The 22,416-nt window shown below is 37.8% G+C and overlaps 1 protein-coding gene across 1 annotated transcript in view; it reads right to left on the reverse strand.

Annotated features, from left to right (window-relative positions):
- PRKAA2 (protein kinase AMP-activated catalytic subunit alpha 2) overlaps positions 1-22,416 on the reverse strand; it is a 61,296-nt gene that overhangs the window by 25,013 nt on the left and 13,867 nt on the right. Inside the window, exon 2 of the mRNA XM_030913493.1 lies at positions 6,617-6,758. Within this exon, the coding sequence (XP_030769353.1) occupies positions 6,617-6,758 (142 nt within the window). The remainder of the gene's footprint in view (positions 1-6,616; positions 6,759-22,416) is intronic.

Below are 22,416 nucleotides of genomic sequence, written 5' to 3' on the forward strand. Positions count from 1 at the left end.
AGAACACAATCAAATCTCTTAGCAAGGCCTTCAAATCCCTTTGTTATCTGGTCCCCATCTACTCTTAAAATTCCTGAACTACTTCTCTTCTCCTCACTCCACTCCTGAGATTACATAATCTTCCTTTGCCTACAACACTTGAAGTTTGTTTCACCTCTTTGATGTTGCTCTTCCCCTTCCTTTGAAAACACTCTGTCCCCAGATTTTCAAATGTCCAGATCTTTATCATCCGTTAGGTCTTAGGTCAAACCTATCCTCTTAGTGAGGCTTCCTCACACCTAACCTAAATCAGCCCTTCTTCTTTCCTAGTCACACTCTGTGATGGCATCATGTTTCATTCTCATAGCACTTATCTTTGCCTAAAATGATCTTGTTAATTTGTTTACTTACTGTCCAGAACATAAAAACACAAGAAAGAGACGTTGTTTTTCACGATTATATCCCCTATGCCTAGAACAGCACCCATCCCATAGTAGGTGCTCAATAAAAATTTGAATTAAAAAAAAAAAAGAAGCCATAATTCCTGCTCCTAAGTACTTCAGTCTTGTGGGAAATACCAATAAGAAAATGTGCAATTACAACACAATTTAAGGGCTTTGGAAAAGGTGAACATTGAGTGCTTTGGGAGCAAAGAGGAGTTAGAGCCTAACCTAGTCTTACTGAGTAAAGTAAGTTTTCAGGGGTACAGTTGATCCTTAGACAATGTGGGCGTTAGGGTGTCAACCCCTGTGCACTCGAAAATTCATGTTTAACTTTTGACTCCCCCTAAACTTAAATACTAATAGCCTACTGTTGAGCAGAAGTCTTACAGATAGCATAAATAATTAACACACATTTCACATGTTAAATGTATTATATACTGTATTCTTACAATAAAGTAAGCTAGAGACAAGCAAATGTTATTAGGAAAATCATAAGGAAGAGAAAATATACTGACTACTCATTAAGTGGAAATGGATCACCATCAAGGCCTTTATCCTCATCATCTTCATATTGAGTAGACTGAGGAGGAAGAGGAAGGGGAGGGGTTGGTCTTGCTGTCTCAGGGCAGCAGAGGTGGCATAAAATCCAAGCATAAGTAGACCAATGTGGTTCAAACCCTTACTGTTCAAGGGTCAAATGTAATTGCACTTAAAGGACAAGTCGGAATTGGCAGCCTAGGGAAAGAGAGATGTGGATAAAGTATTCCAAGCAGAGGACACAGCTGAAGTACAAGAAGCAAGATGGTAACTTGACAGATCAAAGAAAAATGGATAAATTCAGAGGACACTTAGGAAAAAAAAGTACAGACCTTAATGATTTATTGTATGTAAGAAATGAGGGAAAAGAAGAAATTAAAGATTTTGCCCAAGTTTGGGGCTTAGGAAACTGCATGAATGGCATTTTCATTTACTTCCCCTCCACTCTCCCACCCCCAAAAATACAGAGGAGTAAGTTGGAAGAGAGAGAAACGTTTAGCTTCAGGTGACTCTGTGACTCCAGAATGTGAACATCTGATAAACAATTTGATAAATGTGCTCAGAAATCCAGAGAAATAAAAGGGCCAGAAATCATCAAGATTTGGAAGTCTTCAGCATAGAGATGGCAAACGGCACCATGGTAGTAGATGAAATCATCAAAAGAGGGTTCACTAAGAAAATTGCAGTAGCTCGGTGTACTTGACTGCATCAATACTTAACAGCCAGGAAGATAAAGAGGGGCCCATAAAAGAAAGTTTTCAGAAAAAACAAGAATGCAAAAAAGAAAACAGAAGCCTGAGGTGTCATGGAAACCTAGAGACATTTCAAGGTGGTGCTGGCAGTTAATGATGTTAAAAAGCTGGCCATACGTTAAATAAGATAGACTAAAAAGAATTAGACAGGCCCGGTGCGCTGGCTCACGCCCGTAACCCCAGCACTTTAGGAGGCCGAGGTGGGCAGATCACGAAGACAAGAGATCGAGGCCATCCTGGCCAACATGGTAAAACCCTGTCTCTACTAAAAATACAAAAATTAGCTGGACATGGTGGCGGTTGCCTGTGGTCCCAGCTACTCAGGAGGCTGAGGCAGGAGAATCACTTGAACACAGGAGGCAGAGGTTACAGTGAGCTAAGATTGCGCCATTGCATGCCAGCCTGGGCGACAGAGCCAGACTCCGTCTCAAAAAAACAAACAAGCAAACAAACAAACAAAAAAGAATTAGACAGACAAAATCAAATCATCTCTACCAGACTAGCAAGCATTCATCTTTGGACCAAGTAAAATCAAGTTGCATTAAGAACTATGGAGGAAAGAAAAACAAGGAAAGAATCAATTCAACAAATTCTACTTCATGGGAAAGTTTGGATTTTTCTTTAAATCCTGTTTGCTCCTTTTAATTTTCTACCAGTGGGTTTTAGGTTATTCATTTGAAATTTTTTTTCAATTTGGGTTAATAAAGAAATCATGCAATAAATATCCTTCATTCTTGGCATTCAGTGCCCAAACTTTCTTGCTAACTCCAGAGTTCCATTTTTGCAATAAGGAAACTATTCCTGATAGTTAGTCCAAGGCTACACAAAAGAAAACCACTGAAAGGATAAGGTTGCTCTCTCTGTTTAAATCACTAACACTGTTAGAGACTATGTCAATAAGCTTGTACGGTAGCAAAAATACATGAGTGGGGTTTTTTTGTTTGTTTGTTTTTTGTTTTAAGATCAGACCTACAATTAAAGAGGCAATGTAGCTGAATGAATTAATCTCAAGGCTGGAAGCCAAAAGTTTTAAACTGCAAATTCACCTCTACGAATTACTTTCTGACCAACTCTGACAATCTTCTATAATTCCTTCAGAAGATAGCAAATAATTAAATAATCCTATATCAGAATGAGACAGCCAAACAAAAATAAAATGATTGAAAGTAAATAAAGAAATGGAGGCAAGAAAACACTGATAAATATGACATCACAAATAAATCTTTGGGCCTGGGTGCAGTGGCTCAAGCCTGTAATCTCAGCACTTTGGGAGGCTGAGGCAGGCTGATGGTTTTGAGCTTAGAAGGTCGAGACCAGCCTGGCAAAATGGCGGAGAGCCTGTCTCTACAAAAAATACAAAATTAGCAGGGTGTGGTGGCACATGCCTGTAATCTCAGCTATTTGGAAGGCTGAGGCATGAGAATCATTTGAATCTGGGAGGGAAAGGTTGCAGTGAGCCAAGATTGCACCACTGCACTCCAGCCTGGGCAACAGAGCTAGACTCTGTTTTTAAAAAAAAAGGAAAAGAAGCCTTAGAATCCTCATGACAACTGCAACTGCTTATCGATAAAATCTGATTTGTGCTTTTAGGAACTGTAGAGATAGTAGGACTCATACCCAAATGGGTAAAATTTCCTCAAAGTCTTTCAGGGTTGGCATTGTAAAAGTGATGAGGTCAAGGTATAAGGCAAATATGGAAAGATCTTTCCCTTCTCCACTTTCTTTTTAGCATACGACACTTTTAGTCTGGCCATTTCAGCTTTCTCTTCTCATAGGAAGTGGACATTCAGTGGGGAAGACAAAGAGATTTAGCTTAGATGTTACCCAGTAACTAGAACAAAGTCATTAATAATATGGAGTTGAAGTCAGAGATGAACTGTTTCAGTTAAGTGAAAACCATTTGGAATAATGAAAGAGGACTGGAATTAGTTTGTAAATAGCTAATTCCTGCTCTGGGCCAACGCTCACCAAATACTAGGGATTATACCAGTGCCAACACATTTAATCCTCAAATGAGGTGTCCCATTTTCGAGTTAAAGAAACAAAGGATAGGAGAGGTGAGTCACCAAGATCATGGGTGGAATTTTAATTCTTATGATAATCTTTAAAAACCTCGATATACATACTCTGGACCATCTAATACATAGGTCCTGGATGATAACCTTATAATCAAGTACTGCCATGCAATTTCAGGGACCTCATTTTTTTTTGTTTATGTTTATGACTAAGTGAACTTCAAGTGAAGATCATATGACATCGAAGCTTACTCTAAGAACGAAGATTTCATAACAGTGATGTGAGAACTGAGTCATCACCGGACATCCACACCAATCCCATAAAAGCCTGCTCTGAACAGTCAGTGGCATACTCATGCTGCCCGTAAGATGCACTGCATGGGTCCGTTCATTAAAAATACCAAATAGCCATAGTTCACTAACGATAAGTACAGCAGTAAAGACTAAAGGAATGTTCCAAATCTCAACAATAACTGGACCAGCCATTTATTTAAGGATTTCAAGAATGATGCTGTATTAGTTTCCCATTGCTGCCATACTTCAAACTCAGTGGCTTTAAACAACACAAATGTATTATCTTACAGTTCTTTATCTTAAAATCTTGACACATGTCTCAATGGGCCAAAATCAAGGTGTCAGCACAGCTGTGTTGCCTTCTGAAGGCTCTGGGGCAGAATTTCTTTGCATTTCCCAGCTTGTAGAGACTGCCTGCATTCATTGACTCATGCTCCCTTTTCTCCATCTTCAAAGGCAGCAATGGCTAGTTGAGTGCGTCTCACATTTTATCATTCTGATGTTGTTTCCAAGTTCAGACCTTTTTCTCTGACTCTTTTCTTCTACTCTTCTCCTCTACTTTTAAGAACCACTGTGTTAATATTGAGCCCACCTACATGATCCAGGATCATCTCCCTAGTTTAAGGTCAGCTGCTTAGCAATGTTACCCTTTGCCATGCAACCTAACATATTCACAAAATCTGGGAATTAGGAAATAGACATGGGGGGGGGGGGTGCAGGTATTATTCTGCTTACCATACTTACATGCTACTCTTGTCATCAAGTAAACAACATAACTCCACAGCGTTATCCAGTTGTTCCCATTAATGCTGACATTCAAAGATTGCTCACTGACAAAGGTCAGCCTAAATATAATGTCTGATTTTAATGAACTAGCAAATAACATCTCAGAGATATTAATACTGTTTTATTTATTTATTTTTGAGACGGAGTCTTGCTCAGTCGCCCAGGTTAGAGTGCAGTGGCGCGATCTCGGCTCACTGCAAGCTCCGCCTCCCGGGTTCACGCCATTCTCCTGCCTCAGCCTCCCGAGTAGCAGGAACTACAGGCGCCCCCCACCACGCCCAGCTAATTTTTTTGTATTTTTAGTAGAGACAAGGTTTCGCTGTGTTAGCCAGGATGGTCTCGATCTCCTGACCTTGTGATCTGCCCGTCTCGGCCTCCTAAAGTGCTGGGATTACAGGCGTGAGCCCCCGTGCCCAGCCTAATACTGCTTTTTTAATAGTATATTTGTGTGAACACGCTTTCTCTGTACCAATCTTATTTGACTCACGATATAAATTTAGTATTTGATCTCCTCCTCCTGTTTCCACGATTAAACTCTCTAACAATGATTTGGTTGTTATAAAACACTATTATTTGTCACATTATAGTATTGATACTGCTTTGAATTCCATTGATTCCCGTGTGGTGTTTTTTGTATTTAAACTGTGAATTTCTTTTGGTTTCATAGCTGCATTCAAACTATATACATATAAAGTTTATATGTAGGGCTTTGTTTCTTAAGTAATGGTATGTTAAAAATAAGTCAAAATCGGGGATCCATAAATTTCTTTTTTCTTTAAAAGGAATTTCTATAACTCTCAGTTTTAAGAAAAACTGGAGTGCTAGAGCATTAACAGCATGGCATTTGGAATCAGGTTTGACATCGACTACCAGCTCTGTGACTTACTAGGTGTGTGGCCTTGGATAAGCTGCTATTACTTCTCAGATAATGCAGTTTCCTTGTCTATAAAGTAAGCCTACTTTAGACACTGATCACGAAGATAACATTAAATTAAAGATGTAAAATGCTCCATACATTCAGCAGAACCGTGACAAAAAAAAAAAAAAATGCTTGGTACAGTTCCGGACCACTACCAGGTACTCAATAAGTAAGAGCAATACTTATCTTATAAAACTGTATCCAAGCTTAAAGATAAATGAGACAGTTGTTAGTGTCTAGCACGTTACATTTTCTCAACAAATATTAAACTGCAACTTTAAATGATTGAAAGAAACACAGTATTGCACAACTAATATTTATATTTTCTAGGGTCTAGTCAATTTTAAAATATTTATTTATTTATCTTTCAATTAATTATCTTATTTATCTCTATATTTACCTGACTTTTAAGTGTGTAATTTATTCCAAGGGGGAAAAAACACATTTGCCTTCCTAAAAGCTTTACGATTATAGTACTACTTTCAGTTCTATGAGTAACACACTATGTGAAATAATCTTTGACATATACTTTCCAACTTTCCAAAGAAAAAAATACCCTGATATGTTAGTGAAAATTGACTAGATAAAAATTATAAAAATGAATCTAGAAATGTCAAAACCCTGAATGACATTTAAAGTTGGATAAGAATCAACTTCTAAGGCTTCATTCATCACTTGAGAAGAGTACCAATTTAGAAACAATGTCTGTTCATTCTAACCAAGAGTGTGCAAAAAAAGGACTCATAAAGGTTAAATGAATTAACACTTGCTGAACGTGAACACGAAAAAACATCTTTGTAAAAGGTTAACAATAAACAATCATTATAAAATTCCTAAAAAACATTTTAAGACAGGTGTCTCTTTGGCATTATCAGATACAAAAATACTTACAGTTTGATAATATGAGGATGACGAAAGAGTTTTAGATTTTGAATTTCTCGTTTTATTTTTCCAACAACATCTAAACTGCGAATCTTCTGTCTATTTAAGATTTTAACTGCCACTTTATGGCCTGTTAATTGATGTTCTCCAACTAAAGGAAAGAAAAAGGAAAAAAAAATGTGCTGTTATGTCAACATAATCATTTATTCATGCTTCCTTCCATTGTGCCCTAAACTTCTCTACTCATATAGACCATCTTTATATCACTTGTCGTACAAAACTACAGTTCCTTTTACTTCTATTTCTTCTATTAGAGTATGCACTCTTTGAGGACAGAAATTGTATCTTAGTCATCTCTGTATCTTTTGCATCTAATAGAGATGCTCATATTTGTGGAATGTTTGTGAAAATGATTACTGAATTCTATATTCTTACTAAAAATATAATCAACTTTAGAACAGTGTTTGGACAGGAGAGAACTCACTGTTTCATTAATCTGTTTCTCTTCTTCTGTTTAATGCCAGTTATTGTATTATAGAAGAATAAATAGTGTAATAAATCAAAAATTCAGAATAATTACTATTTCAACAGAAAATTCACACATGGCCCTTTTTTGTGCCTTTTACATAAAGTCCTCTTATTTTCCCCCATTTGATGGGATCTCTATCTCTTTCAAACTGTTATAGTATGTTTATAAAACTCATGTGCCATTTACCATTTTTAATCTATTATAAACATTTGCATTTGTGAAAAATCACATGACCTGAGCTATTCGCTCATACTCGCCTTGGACAAGATGACCAGTGCTCATCTGAATCTCCCAGGAAGTATATGTGCACAGTGCTTTGTACACAGAGATGCTAAATCAATATATTCTATGTTAAATATAGTCATTCTGCTTTTTCATATAACACATTCATGGCATCCACACTACCAGTGATATCTTTAAATACCATTCAGGTGAAAAATCCCTCAGTCAGGGAACAAATTTGTCAGCTACCTCTCCCACTTTCCTCAATTCTATTCTAAACTTTCACCATTCTCCTCAAAACATGTATCTAACCCTCCTTTCAGTGACAAACATCCTTTTTATTTTTTTAGAGAACATGAAGTCATTCGGAGTGACTTTTCCTTTTTATTATTTTGAGACAGGGTAATGTTTTGCTATCCAGGCTGAAATGCAGTGGTGTGAACATAGCTCACTGCAGCCTCAACCTCCTGGGCTTAAGTGATCCTTCTGCCTCAGCTTCCCTAGCAGCTAGGACTATGAGAATGTGCCAGCATCCCCAGCTGTTTTTTCTTTAAGTCTGTGTAGAGATGGGGTCGTACTATGTTGCTGAGGCTGGTCTTGAACTCCTGGGCTCAAGTGATCCTCCCAAAGTGCAGGAATTACAGGTGAACCCCAATTTCCTCTCTTAAAGGCTTACTTCTATCCACATCCCTCCTTCTATTCAAAGTCAGTCTCATCAAATTTGGCCTTGAACCCATCTTTTCTACACTCTCTTCATATTCAACCTTTTTTCTTTTCTAATAGCTATTTCTCTTAAGCCTATCCAAATCATATACCCTCCAAAACTTTTCCATTGATCCTGTATCTTCCTCTAGTTTCCAACTTGTCTCATCAAAATTTCTCAAAAGAGTAGTTACAGCAATTACATTTATTGCCTTCTTTTCCTCCCTTATCCCCATCCCTAAATTCACAGCTATCTGGTTTCCACCTCCACTCTACGGATACCAAACGGTCACAAAATACCCATTAATTAACAAGCCATGGATACTTTTCAGTTCTCAGATTACTATAATCTCTGTTTCATCAGACACCGTACCTCTTTTTGGTGGTATTTCTCTCTCCTGTTTCTCCTACTAACTTTCAGATGGTTTCCTTTATGTCCTCTGCCTGTTCTTTGAAGGTTAGTGTCCCCAGGTTTCAAACCTAGGCCCAAGGTAGACCCTTATGTTATGTCATTCATCTCCCACAGTTTTAATTATCACCCATATGCCAGTGACCTCTGTCCCTCCTTTAAATTCATATTTCAAGATTAATATCCCACAAACAACTCAAGTTCAACACATTCTAAACTAAATTCAAGGGCCGGGCATGACAGCTCATGCCTGTAATCCCAGCACTTTGGGAGGCCGAGGCAGGTGGTTCACTTGAGCCCAGGAGTTCGAGACCAGCCTGGGCAACATGGCGAAACCCCATCTCTACTAAAAATAAAAAATTAGCTGGGTGTGGTGGCACATGTCTGTAGTCCCAGCTACTTAGGAGGGTGAGGCAGGAGGATCCCTTGAACCTGGGAGGTAGAGGTTGCAGTAACCCAAGATGGTGCCACTGCAATACAGTGTGGGTGACACAGTGAGACCCTGTCTCTAAAAAAAATGAAAAACCAAAACCAAAACAAAAAAACCACATTCAACATTCTCCTCCTCTTCCTTACCAAACCTGCATCTTCTGTTTCACTTGGTACCACATAGCGTATATGCTACAAATGAAAAAGTCAACTGATATAATCTCCTAAATATTTCTTGGAGTCATATTTTAACTCATTTTGAGGAAAACATTAATAACGATGACAAAAGTGACCATTAATGACATTTATTGTTTATTATGTACTAAGCTTTATTCTAAGTGCTAGGTGCCCTGCTCTCTCAACCCTACCACAACTCTATGAAGTATTATTACCCTCCAGTGTATAGATGAGAAACCTGAGGCACAGAGAAGCTAAATAAGTCACCTGAGGTCACACAGTAAGTGATGACACAAAATCTGACCTGGGCTGACTTCAGAGCCAGCATAACTGCCACACAGTAATACCCTCAGTCAGAGTACTCCAAACATGTAATGCAATGACTTAGGAAGAACTGAGTTTCTGTTGCTGGAGATTATTTTTATCTTAATAACTTTTGCAAACTGTAAATTATGTCAAAAAATTTAATGAAGCTTGAAAGTTACTTTCTCAGCATATAAAACAAAGTGAGACAAAACAAGTTCAAGCAATATAACTTACTAACATTCCAAAATATGTTTCCAGGACTCCAGAAAAACCTTATCGATTTCTAGGAACTTTCTATTCAATTAAAATAAGCTAAATGGTTTCTTGATACCTGAGTAGTTTATTACTCATCTTTGGGAATTTTATAATACCCAAACACCTTGCCAGGGTGGTCTAACAAATACGTCTCTCTCCTCAAATCCCCAATAGCCTCAATGAAATAACTAGCACTGAAATCCCTACAATGGGGATTTAGCGTTTTTTGCCAAATAATGCCATAATTGGTACTTAACCATAATTAAATCCAAACTTAACCACATTCCACCTGAAAGCTGAATGAATGTTCCTGAAAATCTTGTAATAAATACAGATTTAAGGTCAAGAATTTCTTCTATGTATATTATAGATATAAACTTTTCTTTGTGTAAATCGAAACAAAAGAAATTAAAAGAAAAGGCTTGGATGCCTCAAGGTTTTATTACCATTCATTTATTCAATCTAAAAACATTTGCCGAGCCTATGCAAGAAATGGTCATCATAGACACATGAGAAGAGATTTTTTAATACACCTCCAAGTTTTTTGGAGGGTGGGGGACAGCAATAAATAAACTGAAATGAATCTTGGACAGTATTACATCTGCCTGAAGACTGTCAGATATATGATATTTGTAAAGAGTAGATGAGAAATAAAATTATAAAAACACCAATAATAAATAATCTTGCCATAATTTATCATCTATATATGTAAATATCCAGATCAATACCTACTTTGACAGGAGCAATAAGAAACATTCATGTGTTGAACAACGATTTAATGAAGGCCTACTCAAGTAAGTAGCTGTACTAATTACATTACACTGCTGGTTGTCCCCCAATATCTTCTGCATCTTTCTTTCTCCCATACATGAAACTCCCAAATTACAACTGAGTACACGGCTACCCAGCGTACACCCTGCTTCTTAGCCTCTCTAGTAACTATTAATAGATGTGGCCACATGAATATGTTCCAGCCAATAAGATACAAAGCAGAAATATCCCTAACAACTTCTTCCTCATCCCTTCCTTCATCCTGAAGCCTGGAATATCAAACTCACCATTTTGCACCTCGAGACCAGACTTAAGAAGGGGAGAGCAACAAGAAAGAGAAAACCATATTTTTGACACCATCAGACATGACAACAGTTTACATCACCTGCCCAGACTTTTACAAGACAGCAAAATACTTCTATTTGTTTAAGCCACTCTTATTTTGGATATTTTTGTCATTCAAGGCTGAATCTAAATAATACACTATTTAGAATATTTTAAAACTCAAAAGGTTTGGAATCTACTTCAAATTTCCACTTTTGCTGAATAACCATATACAAGTTGATGGAAATGAATTATAATTTACAGTCCACACAATTTTTTGGATTAAAAAGTTAAAGAGCTCTACAAAATTATCACCCATTAGTGGGTTCATTTTGTTTTTCCTAAATTTTAGCCAAAATATACAAAATACTCTCTAAAGCTATGGAATTTTAAGGGGGGAAAAAATCCACACTCACCCAAACTATGCCTTTTATATTTTACGTTTGATAAGGTGAAGAGTTGTCACACAGAAGGAATTAAACTGATTTACGTGTTTGTTCCAGAAGGCAGAACTGGGAATAGTCAATAGACTCTCCTTCAACTAACACACTTGTCTGACTCATGAAGACTCCCCTAAACTTCCTTTTCACCACTCTGGTCTATACTGAAAATTTCATTTTTTAAAGGTAACTACTATATACTGAATATACTTTTTTTTCCACCAGATGTATAACACAAACATTTACTTGATTCTCAGTTCATCTCTCAATGCCAGATGGGAGGGGGGGGTCAGAGGCTAAATCCCTTGTGTCTTTGCCTATTGTCAGGAACACAGATGTTGGCAATAATAAGCCAGGAAACGGGGCTGGTTAAAAATTTGCAGAGAGGTTAAGAATTTGCCCATAGTCACTCAGCTAGTAGGTGAGTGACCACGGTAGATCCCATTAGGCAGGGCTGGGATTTAAACCCAAGCAGCATGTCCCCAAAATCAGCATTTTTTTTTTTTTTTTTTTTTTTGAGACAGTCTGTCACCTAGGCTGGAGTGCAGTGGTACAATCTCAGTTCACTACAACCTCTGCCTCCTGGGTTCAAGTGATTCTCCTGCCTCAGCCTCCCGAGTAGCTGGAATTACAGGCACACACCACCACACCTGGCTACTTTTTGTATTTTTAGTAGAGACAGGGTTTCACCATGTTGGCCAGGCTGGTCTGGAACTCCTGACCTCAGGTGATCTGCCTTCCTTGGCCTCCCAAAGTGCTGGCATTACAGGCGTGAGCCTAGCCAAAATCAGCACTCTTAATGCATTATCCAGTATTCAAACAGAGGAAGCGCAGCCATTTATCAGGATTATCATAAGATAAATTCCTGCATTAAGTAACAGGTTGGAGTAGATCAAGGCTAATTCCCCTTCCCACTCTAAGACTTTTCTAATGATACCCCTAAGGATCATTCCCCATTGAAGGGTATAAAGCTTTTAAGCCACTCCTGCCTCTTGGTGATTTTGGTTGCCACTTTCTGGATGCTTTCCAGTTTTGACACATTTTTCTTTATATACAAGACACAGAACTTCACACAGCTGTGTTATACAGGTATAAATACACACTTGTTTTACACAAAGATTATAAGCTTTCAAATTTCCAATATCACTCCCATATGAAGTCCAGCATTTTTTACCACAGGTAAGACACCAGAGTTTTATAAGGCATAGTTTGGAACACTTCTGTATCTGTACATCATCCCATAGTAATTCATATCAAATACATCCTCATTCTATTTTAATATATTATATAGTTGAGGATATTATCATATCTAGTAAAACAAAAGGAACAATTAAAAGATAATTATTTTGGGCCTAAATTATAATCCATTTTTCTGCTAGGATCAAACAAAGAAAAGAGTTGCCAAAATGTAAAGGCTATGGAAATACTGCATAATAATTTGAACTAATCCAAAGAAAATGAAGCTTCAGTCCACAAAAAGAATCTAAGTACTTAATTTCACATGCTCCACTGGACAGGGTGCTGAAGGTGGTATTTCTCACACCCTAAAGAGTCCCCGACCGGTGGACAGGGTGCTGAAGGTGGTATTTCTCACACCCTAAAGAGTCCCCGACCGGTGGACAGGGTGCTGAAGGTGGTATTTCTCACACCCTAAAGAGTCCCCGACCGGTGGACAGGGTGCTGAAGGTGGTATTTCTCACACCCTAAAGAGTCCCCGACCGGTGGACAGGGTGCTGAAGGTGGTATTTCTCACACCCTAAAGAGTCCCCGACCGGTGGACAGGGTGCTGAAGGTGGTATTTCTCACACCCTAAAGAGTCCCCGACCGGTGGACAGGGTGCTGAAGGTGGTATTTCTCACACCCTAAAGAGTCCCCGACCGGTGGACAGGGTGCTGAAGGTGGTATTTCTCACACCCTAAAGAGTCCCCGACCGGTGGACAGGGTGCTGAAGGTGGTATTTCTTACACCCTAAAGAGTCCCCGACTGGTGGACAGGGTGCTGAAGGTGGTATTTCTTACACCCTGAAGAGTCCCCGACTGGTGGACAGGGTGCTGAAGGTGGTATTTCTTACACCCTGAAGAGTCCACGACTGGCGGACACGGTGCTGAAGGTGGTATTTCTTACACCCTAAAGAGTCCCTGACTGGTGGACACGGTGCTGAAGGTGGTATTTCTTACACCCTAAAGAGTCCCCGACTGGTGGACAAGGTGCTGAAGGTGGTATTTCTTACACCCTAAAGAGTCCCCGACCAGTGTACAAAATTTGTTTTTAAGCTACGTTTTTGGTGCTTGAAAAGTTTTTTTTCTCTTTGGAATCATGGCAATCATAGTGCTCCAGGAAGTTATTAGCCTATATAATAAGTAAAATCAAGTCTATCATTGTATTTTATCTAAATAAATAAAATCAAGCCTACCATTGTATTGCCATAGTTGCAAAAGTTTCTTAGAATTTTTGGGACATATTTGAGGTGGTCTGACTTAAAATTTAGACTAAAAAAAATGTGCACTAAATCCTTCAGGAGGGTCTCCAAGTGAAGGCACAAGAGAGACTACTAAGAAATGGACATCATCCTTCAGGGTGTCTACAGCAGGCAATTTATAATCCAGATTTGTAGCAGGGGTTATTTAGTGACAGTTAATTATTCTTTCTCACAAATCTGTGAGGGATACCTAGCAGGTGTGTAGCTGTATGTATATATACATGTTTAACATTTTATATACATTGTTTCCTTTTAAGCTTTTAATGACTCTATGAGGAAATTTTGTAGATGTGGAAACTAAGACTTAGAGAAATTTAAACTGACTAGTATTGGACAGAATCAGTATTTAAATCCAGATCTATCTGATTCTAAAGCCTATATTCTTAATGATTATACTATAATGCAATCTACAGTTACCCAACGAAAGATTTAACTCATGTCTAAATGCTATCATATTAAAAGTATTATAGAATTTATTAATACACACCATATGTAATAATAATTTGGGTTTGGGAGAAATGACACTTAGAATTCCAAGTTTAGGTGCTAGAGACATAGCTTTCCAGTTAGAGTGGCATTTTTGGCTACCAGTTACAATGTTCCTCTCACGACCCTAAACAGTCTGAGGGCCAGACCTTTAAATTGACCCTGAGTTTAAGAAGTGGGGGGAAAAAAGTTGGGAGCAAGAATGAATGAAATGAGGAATGAGCATGGATAAGTTTTGGCTCTGATGGAAGGGCTGTGTATCAGTCCTCAGTCAGCTCCACTACCTTATTTTCTGTAGACCCCAGAATTAGAAACACTTCTTTCCACTAATTACTTTTGACCAAAGTGTCCAAACGTTATGAAATACTTTAGTAGTAAGAAAGATTAGTCTTCTGTATACCCTCTAATTACAGGTAAGGCAAGCTGACTGAAATGAAAAGCAAGGGGAAGATTCAAGAATTTTTCTACGATGGTTTTGGACAGAAGCTCTGGGAGTCAGGACAAATTATGGTACCACACAGAATGGAGGCTCCACTGATATTGGGAAACTGAAACTCATTCTATACTCATAGCATGTTATGCACCTAATTGGAAAATTGGAGTAAGAAGGTAATCAGAATGGTTGACTATTAAAGGACTTCATATAGTGTTATAGGTATACACATAGTATTTATGTAATACATATATATGTCTCTGCCTGTCTTTCCTGTATCATCATTCACCATTCCCTCACCTCAAACGTTATACTTCAGTCATTTAGAACTATTTGGAACTTCCCATAAAGACTGTGCTTTCTCTCATTTTCAGAGCCAACGCATGCCCAGTTTATGATAAGCATTTAGCAAATTTCAGTTGAATTGTATTCAGTGGAATAAATGCCATTAAATATATGAACCATTTAAATTCCCATTCACCAAATCTCCAATGTATCATGTCTATGTCTCATTTGTCTTTCAAAAATCAGCTAAAGTACCATCTTTCAGTAAGCATTCCCTAACTAGCACCCCATTCCCCAACTCATTCCACCAACTCAACAGTCTGATTAAGTGATGTTCTAGTGTAATCCCACAGCTCCTCTTCCTGGCAGCTCTTAACATCAAGTGCTGTAATTACCTACTTTGCTGCTGTTGTTACTGATCTCCTTTACAGTGGCCAGCTCCTTCAAACAGGGTCTGTGTCTCATTTATCATCGATCCTTGGCATCTGGCACAGTACCTAACACATAACTAACACTCAGTAACTACTTATTTACTGTTTGGGAAAAAAATGCATGACTAACTCTAATATTTGGGATGCATGAATATACGATATAGGCTTCATATCTACTAGTATTGCTGCTTTAGAATATGAGGCGTAAGTAAGTTCAGTGTGCTAATCACTCTCATATCTGAGCAAACCAACAAATACCTATCAAAAGAGAGTTACTATCTATATATTCCAAGTCCTAAGGAATTCTATGTAGTACTTCATTCCAGAAGCTTCTAAATATGGAAAAGAATCAAAAGAAAAAATAATAACCATCAGCACCAGAACTACAATTTACTCAAGGTCTAGCATTACAAAAGAAGGTATATGTCTCACAGGAAAACAGATTTAGAAAGGAGGAGATCTAGATGGTCAATAAACACGAAAAAGTGCTCAATATCATGGGTCATCAGAGAAAAGTAAATTAAGACCATAATGCAATACAATACCATAATATACCCACCAGAACAGCACAATAAAAAAGACAGACAATGCCATGTATTAGTCAAGATATAGAGCAACTGGAACTTTTATGTGTTGCTGGAGGGAATGTAAATTAGTGTAAACACTTGGGAAAACAATAAATTGATGCAAAATTCATAATAACTACTAAAACTGAACATGTATATACTCTATGACTCAGTGATTCCACTCCCAAGTATTATAACCAACGGAAATGCATAAATTAAAAGTGCTCAAGTGCTTTGAGGTATTTACAAGAAGTTTTCAATGCTGCTAATCTATGCACTTAAACTTTAGGTAACAAAGATCTAAGAAATGGAAAGAAAAGTACTCGTACGTTGTAATTTAGAAAGGAACTAGTTAGACCAGGTGCAGTGGCTCACGCCTGTAATCCCAACACTTTGGGAGGCCGAGGTGGGTGGATCACTCGAGGTCTGGAGTTTGAGACCAGCATGGCAAACATGGTGAAACCCTGTCTCTACTAAAAATACAAAACTAGCTGGGTGTGGTGGTGGGTGCCTGTAATCCCAGCTACTTGGGAGGCTGAGGCAGGAGAATCGTCTGAACCTGGGAGGTGGAGGTTGCAGAGGGCCAAGATTGTGCCACTGTACTCCAGCCTGGAGGATAGAACAAGACTCTGTCTCAAAAAAAAAAAAAAAAAAAAAAAAAAAAGAAAGGAACTAGCTAGAGTGGGTATCCAAGGCAGGAAAGACCAGACAATTCTGGGGCCTAAAAGATAAAGCAATTGAGGAAAAGTAGTTATGGTATCAATAGAAAATAGGTAATTCTGAAAGGCAGATAGTAATAATGGTAACGTGTGCCTCATACTTAGCAAGCTGTGTGTGTGTGTGTGTGTGTGTGTATACACACATACATATGCACACATGCGTTTGTATGTATATATATATGCATTAAGCACTTTATATATTTTTTTAATTTAAACTCTATAAGAGTTCTTGTAGAAGAGAAAACCCAGGCTCACAGAGTTTAAGAAACTAACCAAAATGCACATAAGCAGTCAATTCTGGAGCTGTGTATTCAAAGCTATATCTTGCTATCTCCAAAGCAATTCTCAAGGGTAAAAAAGTTTGCTCTCTTTGCATTTCCTAAGAGTCCTGAACAGTCCTATTGCTACTGTTAAAAATACACCAGAAACTGCACACACAAAGATGCATGTAAAAAAAGATAAAAATATTTTAAGTTAAAAATAATTTATTAAATATAAACAAGTAAATATTAGACCAGAAACAACATTTGAACTAAAAAGAAAAATATTTTTAAAAATTCAAAAAATTCATGGAAATGCATATTATGAAAAAAACTATGCATGGATATCAAAAGACTTTTGCACCAAAATAAACAATTACATGTCTGAACAGGATCTAGTTTGAGGCACTAAGAAGGATAAGACATCAGTTTGAAAAGAGTCCCTATTAAAGCAACATGAATTCAGCTAATGTTAAAGCAAAAACAAACATCAAATTTCTATCAAAGCTTTAATGGAAGTATGACGAAATCACTGAGACCTTATGAAAAGTTTATGGGAACAATGACTCAAAGAAATCAGCAGTTTACAAATGGGTAATTTGTTTTAAGAAGGGACAAGAAGAGTTTTTTGTTTTGTGTTAAGGCAGGGTCTCACTCTGTTGCCCAGGCTGGAAGGCAGTGATGCAATCACTGCTCTTTGCAACCCTGACCTTCTGTGTCAGGTGGTTCTCCCACTTCAGCCTCCAGAGAAACTGTAACTACAGGCATGCACCATTATGCTCAGCTAATTTTTAATTTTTTGTAGAGACAGGGTCTTGCTATGTTGCCAAGGCTGGTCTCAAACTCCTGGGCTCAAGCGATCTTCCTGCCTCCGCCTCTTAAAAGTGCTGGGATTACAGAGGTGAGCCACCATGCCTGGCTGACAAGATGATTTTGAAGATGAAGCCCATAGCAGCAGACCACCCTCATTGATTTGTAGGAAAAAAAAAATTAATCTTGTTCATGCCTTAATTGGAAAGGACCAGCAGAAATGATAGCCAATATCATAGACATCTCAATCGATTCAGTTTGACACTACTCTGGCTAAAAAATTACCATTGAGTAAATGTTCCACTCAATGGGTGTCAAAACTGTTGCACTCAGATCAGCTGCAGACAAGAGCAGAGCTCTCAATGGAAATTTTAAATAGGTGGCATCAATATCCTGAAGCATTTCTTCGAAGAGTTGTAACAGGAGATGAAACATGGCTTTTCCAATATGATCCTGAAGACAAGGCACAGTCCAGACAATAGCTACCAAGAGGTGGAAGTGGTCCAGTTAAAGCACAGTGGACTGGTGAAGAGCAAAGGTGGGCTAGGAGCAGTGGCTCACACCTGTAAATCCCAACACTTTGGAAGACCAGGACAAGAGGATTGCTTGAGTCCAGAAGGACAAGACCAGCCTGGCAACACAGTAAGACCCTGTCTCTTCAAAACTATTGTTTAAAATTAGTCAAGTGTGGTGGCACAGGCCTACAGTCTCAGCTACTCAGAAGGCTGAGACAGGAGGATCACTTGAGTTCCAGGCTTCAGTGAGCTATGATTGCATCACTGCATTTCAGCCTCGGTGACACAAAGACCTTGTCTCTTAAAAAACAACAAACAAACAAACAAAAAACAGAGTAAAGTTCATGGCAACAGTTTTTTGGGATCTTCTGGCATTTTGTTTATTGACTCTCTGGATGGCCAAGGAACAACAACATCTGATTATGGGAGTGTTTTGGGAAAGTTAGCCAAAACTTTAGCAGAAAAACTCCCAGGAAAGCTTTATCAAAGAGTCCTTCTCCACCATGACAATGCTCCTGCTCATTCCTCTCATCAAACAAGGGCAATTTGCATGAATTTTCAAGGAAAATCATTAGGCATCCACCTTACAGTTCTGACTTGGCTCCTTCTGACTTTTGTTTGTTTCCATATATATATATGTATATATGTATATGTATATGTATATGTATGTGTGTGTATATATATATATACACCTTTAAAACAAGCCCATTTTCTTTTCTTTTTTTTTTTTTTTTGAGTCAGTCTGGCTCTGTCGCCCAGGCTGGAGTGCAGTGGCATGATCTCGGCTCACTGCAAGCTCTGCCTCCCAGGTTCACGCCATTCTCCTGCTTCAGCCTCCCAAGTAGCTGGGACTACAGGCGCCCACCATCACACCTGGCTAATTTTTTGTATTTATAGTAGAGACAGGGTTTCACCATGTTAGCCAGGATGGTCTCTATCTCCTGACATCGTGATCTGCCCGCCTCGGCCTCCCAAAGTGCTGGGATTACAGGCGCGAGCCACCGCGCCCGGCCCCATTTTCTTTTAAGTTATTCATGTAAAAAAGACTGCACTGACATGGTTGAAATCTCAGGACCGTAAATTCTTTAGGAATGGATTCAATGGCTGCTATAATTGCTTACAAAAGTATCTTGACCTTGATGGCATTTATGCTAAAAAATAAAGTTGGCCGGGCATGGTGGCACATGCTGGCAATCAATCCTAGCATTTTGGGAGGCCAAGGCAGGAGGATCACATGAGCTCAGGAGTTTAAGACCAGCTTGGGCAACACAGTGAGACCTCATCTGTATTTAATTTTTCTAAGAAATCATCTCTATTGAAAAATTTAAAATTAAAATTAAAAATTAAAACTGTTTCTATTTTTTATCTTTTAATTCCATTTTTCATTTTTATCTTTTAATTCCATTTTTCCACAAATTTTTTGAAGTGCTGTCATATCTTTTTCTCAAAGATATATAGTCCCAAATATAATTTGATGGTCCTTTTTTTAATCAAAAGCTAAACTGCAGAAAAAAAGAGATTCTTCCTAAATTCAAGTTCTCATAAATCTTTCATCTTAAGAATACACTTTCTAAATTATTTTGAATAACAAATGACTATATGTAAGACAAGCTTGCCTAAAAAATGTATCAATCTTTACCACATGGGAGAAAACTTTAGATGGAATCAGTAACAACAAAAAAGATACTTACCAAGGATATGGTAATATGATAATTATCCCTGAAGAATGATTTCACACTTACAAATGTAGAATATCACTTTAAAGTCTCTTAAAGATTACTTTAAAAATTAGTATACTAAGTAGTTACACCATAGTGAAGCTTATAACTCAAAAAGACAAGTGAAAAAAAAACCTGTGGTTGTTAACATTACATTAGCAGGTAACAGTATTGTACACGGATTCAAAAGTACTGGATCTCAACCAACTTAAATAACAATAAATATGGTATTCTAGAAAGCCATGGCAAGTAACTGAAAAAATACTCCTAGTAATGACAAGAATCTGAAATGTGAGAGTAGAAAAAAACATTTCTAAAATAATATTTACATATATGGTTTTGAATTCACATTTTTCTAAAATAATAAAAATGGAAAAAAGATATGTATAGCAATGTGTAAAATAGCATTAATCATAACAAACAAGATGTAAAAACTACCAAATTTCCACTAGTAATAGAATGGAGAGATAATAATATAGTCTTAATGTAATACTATATAGCAATGAGAATGAATTACAACTACATGCAATGACATGGATAGATCTCAAAGATAATCATATGTAAAGAAGCCAATTACAGTAGAATTCTGTCTCTATAAAGTTCAAAAACAGGTGAAACTATTCATGGATAGTAGTTCCCACTGGTGGGGTGGAGGATGGAAACAAGGGGATATGGGACACAAGGGGACTTCTAGGATACTGGTCATTTTCCATGTCTTTATCTAACTCGTGGTACATGGGTGTGTTCAGTTTGTGAAAATTTATTGAGGATTTATGTAAAAGATGCCAGTACACTTTTGTATATGGAGTACAATAAAAAAGTTAAGAACATTTGGAGGACACTATATACCTAAGCTGTGACGAGCCAAGAGATCACACATGTATCAGCCAGTTGGGCCTCATGGGGTGGTCAGCAACCTTTACTCATTCGTGTCAAGAGCCATAACTCTGGTGATCAGCAGCGTTATATAATGCACATATGTCCTGACCCCTACCATCCCCAGACTCCTGCCAAAACAACACAGTGCTCCTTTCTTCTTTGCCCATGGCGAAACAAAACAATTTCATTGCTCTTCTCTAAATTTCCTTTCCCTGAAAATCCTTTAAAGTTCTCTAAAGGATGGTTCTGACAAGGAAGCAAGAGACTTCCTTTATCTCCAACTTATTAAATAAATACCATATTTATTAAATAGCACTTTATATACATATTTAATTTCCAAAACTCCTACAAGGTAAATATTATTATGCCCTATTTACAAGTGAGCAAACTGGAAATTAGAAATCAGTGAGTGACAGGATGGTGTGTCTGCCTCTAATGCCCAAGCTCAAAATTCACACAATTTTACCCTTCAATAATCAGGTTTCCTTGATTACAGCGTATCAAGGGTGCTCACTTGCATGCTTAAGAGGATAAGCATTATCTCTAGCATTAGATTTGAGAAATGAGGTCACAGTGAAGGAATAGAGTCTAGCAGTGATAGGCTAAGGAGGGAGGGACAATGCATGAAAATAATCAAGTATGGCGAATTGCTGTGTTCAGTTAGAGAGTAAGGCTGGGGTAGGGCTGTGGCCTTTGTATGGATCAGATATACTAAGGTTATTCATCAAGAGGTGCTGGAAAATCAAGAAAATAACACATGAACTGAAAGTCTTAAGAGTCTCTAAATCCCCTAACAAAATATGTAAAATGAACTTAAATTTTATTGAGAATGAACTTGTACATCCTTGAAGACTTTTTTTCTCCTAATTATTCTTACCCCATTAGTCTCCACATTCATTTGCTCATTCATTCATTCAACAAATACATTCTGAGTGTCTGATGTGTACTAGGCATTGCCTTGAATTGTGAAAATAAATGGAACTTGCCTTCTGGTGGAGAACACAAACAATAAACAAATATATAACATTATAGTTGTGCTTGGTGTGCTAGAAGACAAAAAATAAGGAAATTTTCTAATAGAAGAAACATAGTGATGTAATGATGATACATGAAGAAAGCAGAGTGACAAGGTGACAGGAAAATGGGCTATTTTAAATAGATCAGGAAAGACCTACAGAAATGATTTTTTTTAGTAAAGACTTGCTCTATACCTAACTTCTTTAATTACATGATATGCTGTATTCTACTTTATTTATTTGTTTAGAGACAGGGTCTCTCTTTGTCACAGAAGCTGGAATGCAGTAGGATGCTCACAGCTCACTGCAGCCTCAACCTCCCAGGCCTAAGCGATCCTCTCGCCTCAGTTTCCCAAGTCGCTGGGACTACAGGCACGTGCCACCAGGCCTGGCTAATTTTTGTGTTTCTTGTTGAGACATGGTTTCACCATATTGCCCAGGCTGGTTCAAGGAATCCACCCACCTCAGCCTCCCAAAGTGCTGGGATTACAGGAGTGAGATGACACCTCTGCTTTATTTTTTACAATAAGTGTTTATACTGGCTTTAGATTGTAACTTTAAAATATTTCTTTAAAACTTTAATTTGTGCAGCAGCAATAGAATGAAAAATCAATCAATCAAATATTTAATACTTTTTTTTTTTTTTTT

Source organism: Rhinopithecus roxellana, chromosome 12 (genome assembly GCF_007565055.1).
Source record: "Rhinopithecus roxellana isolate Shanxi Qingling chromosome 12, ASM756505v1, whole genome shotgun sequence".
Taxonomy (NCBI): Eukaryota; Metazoa; Chordata; class Mammalia; order Primates; family Cercopithecidae; genus Rhinopithecus; species Rhinopithecus roxellana.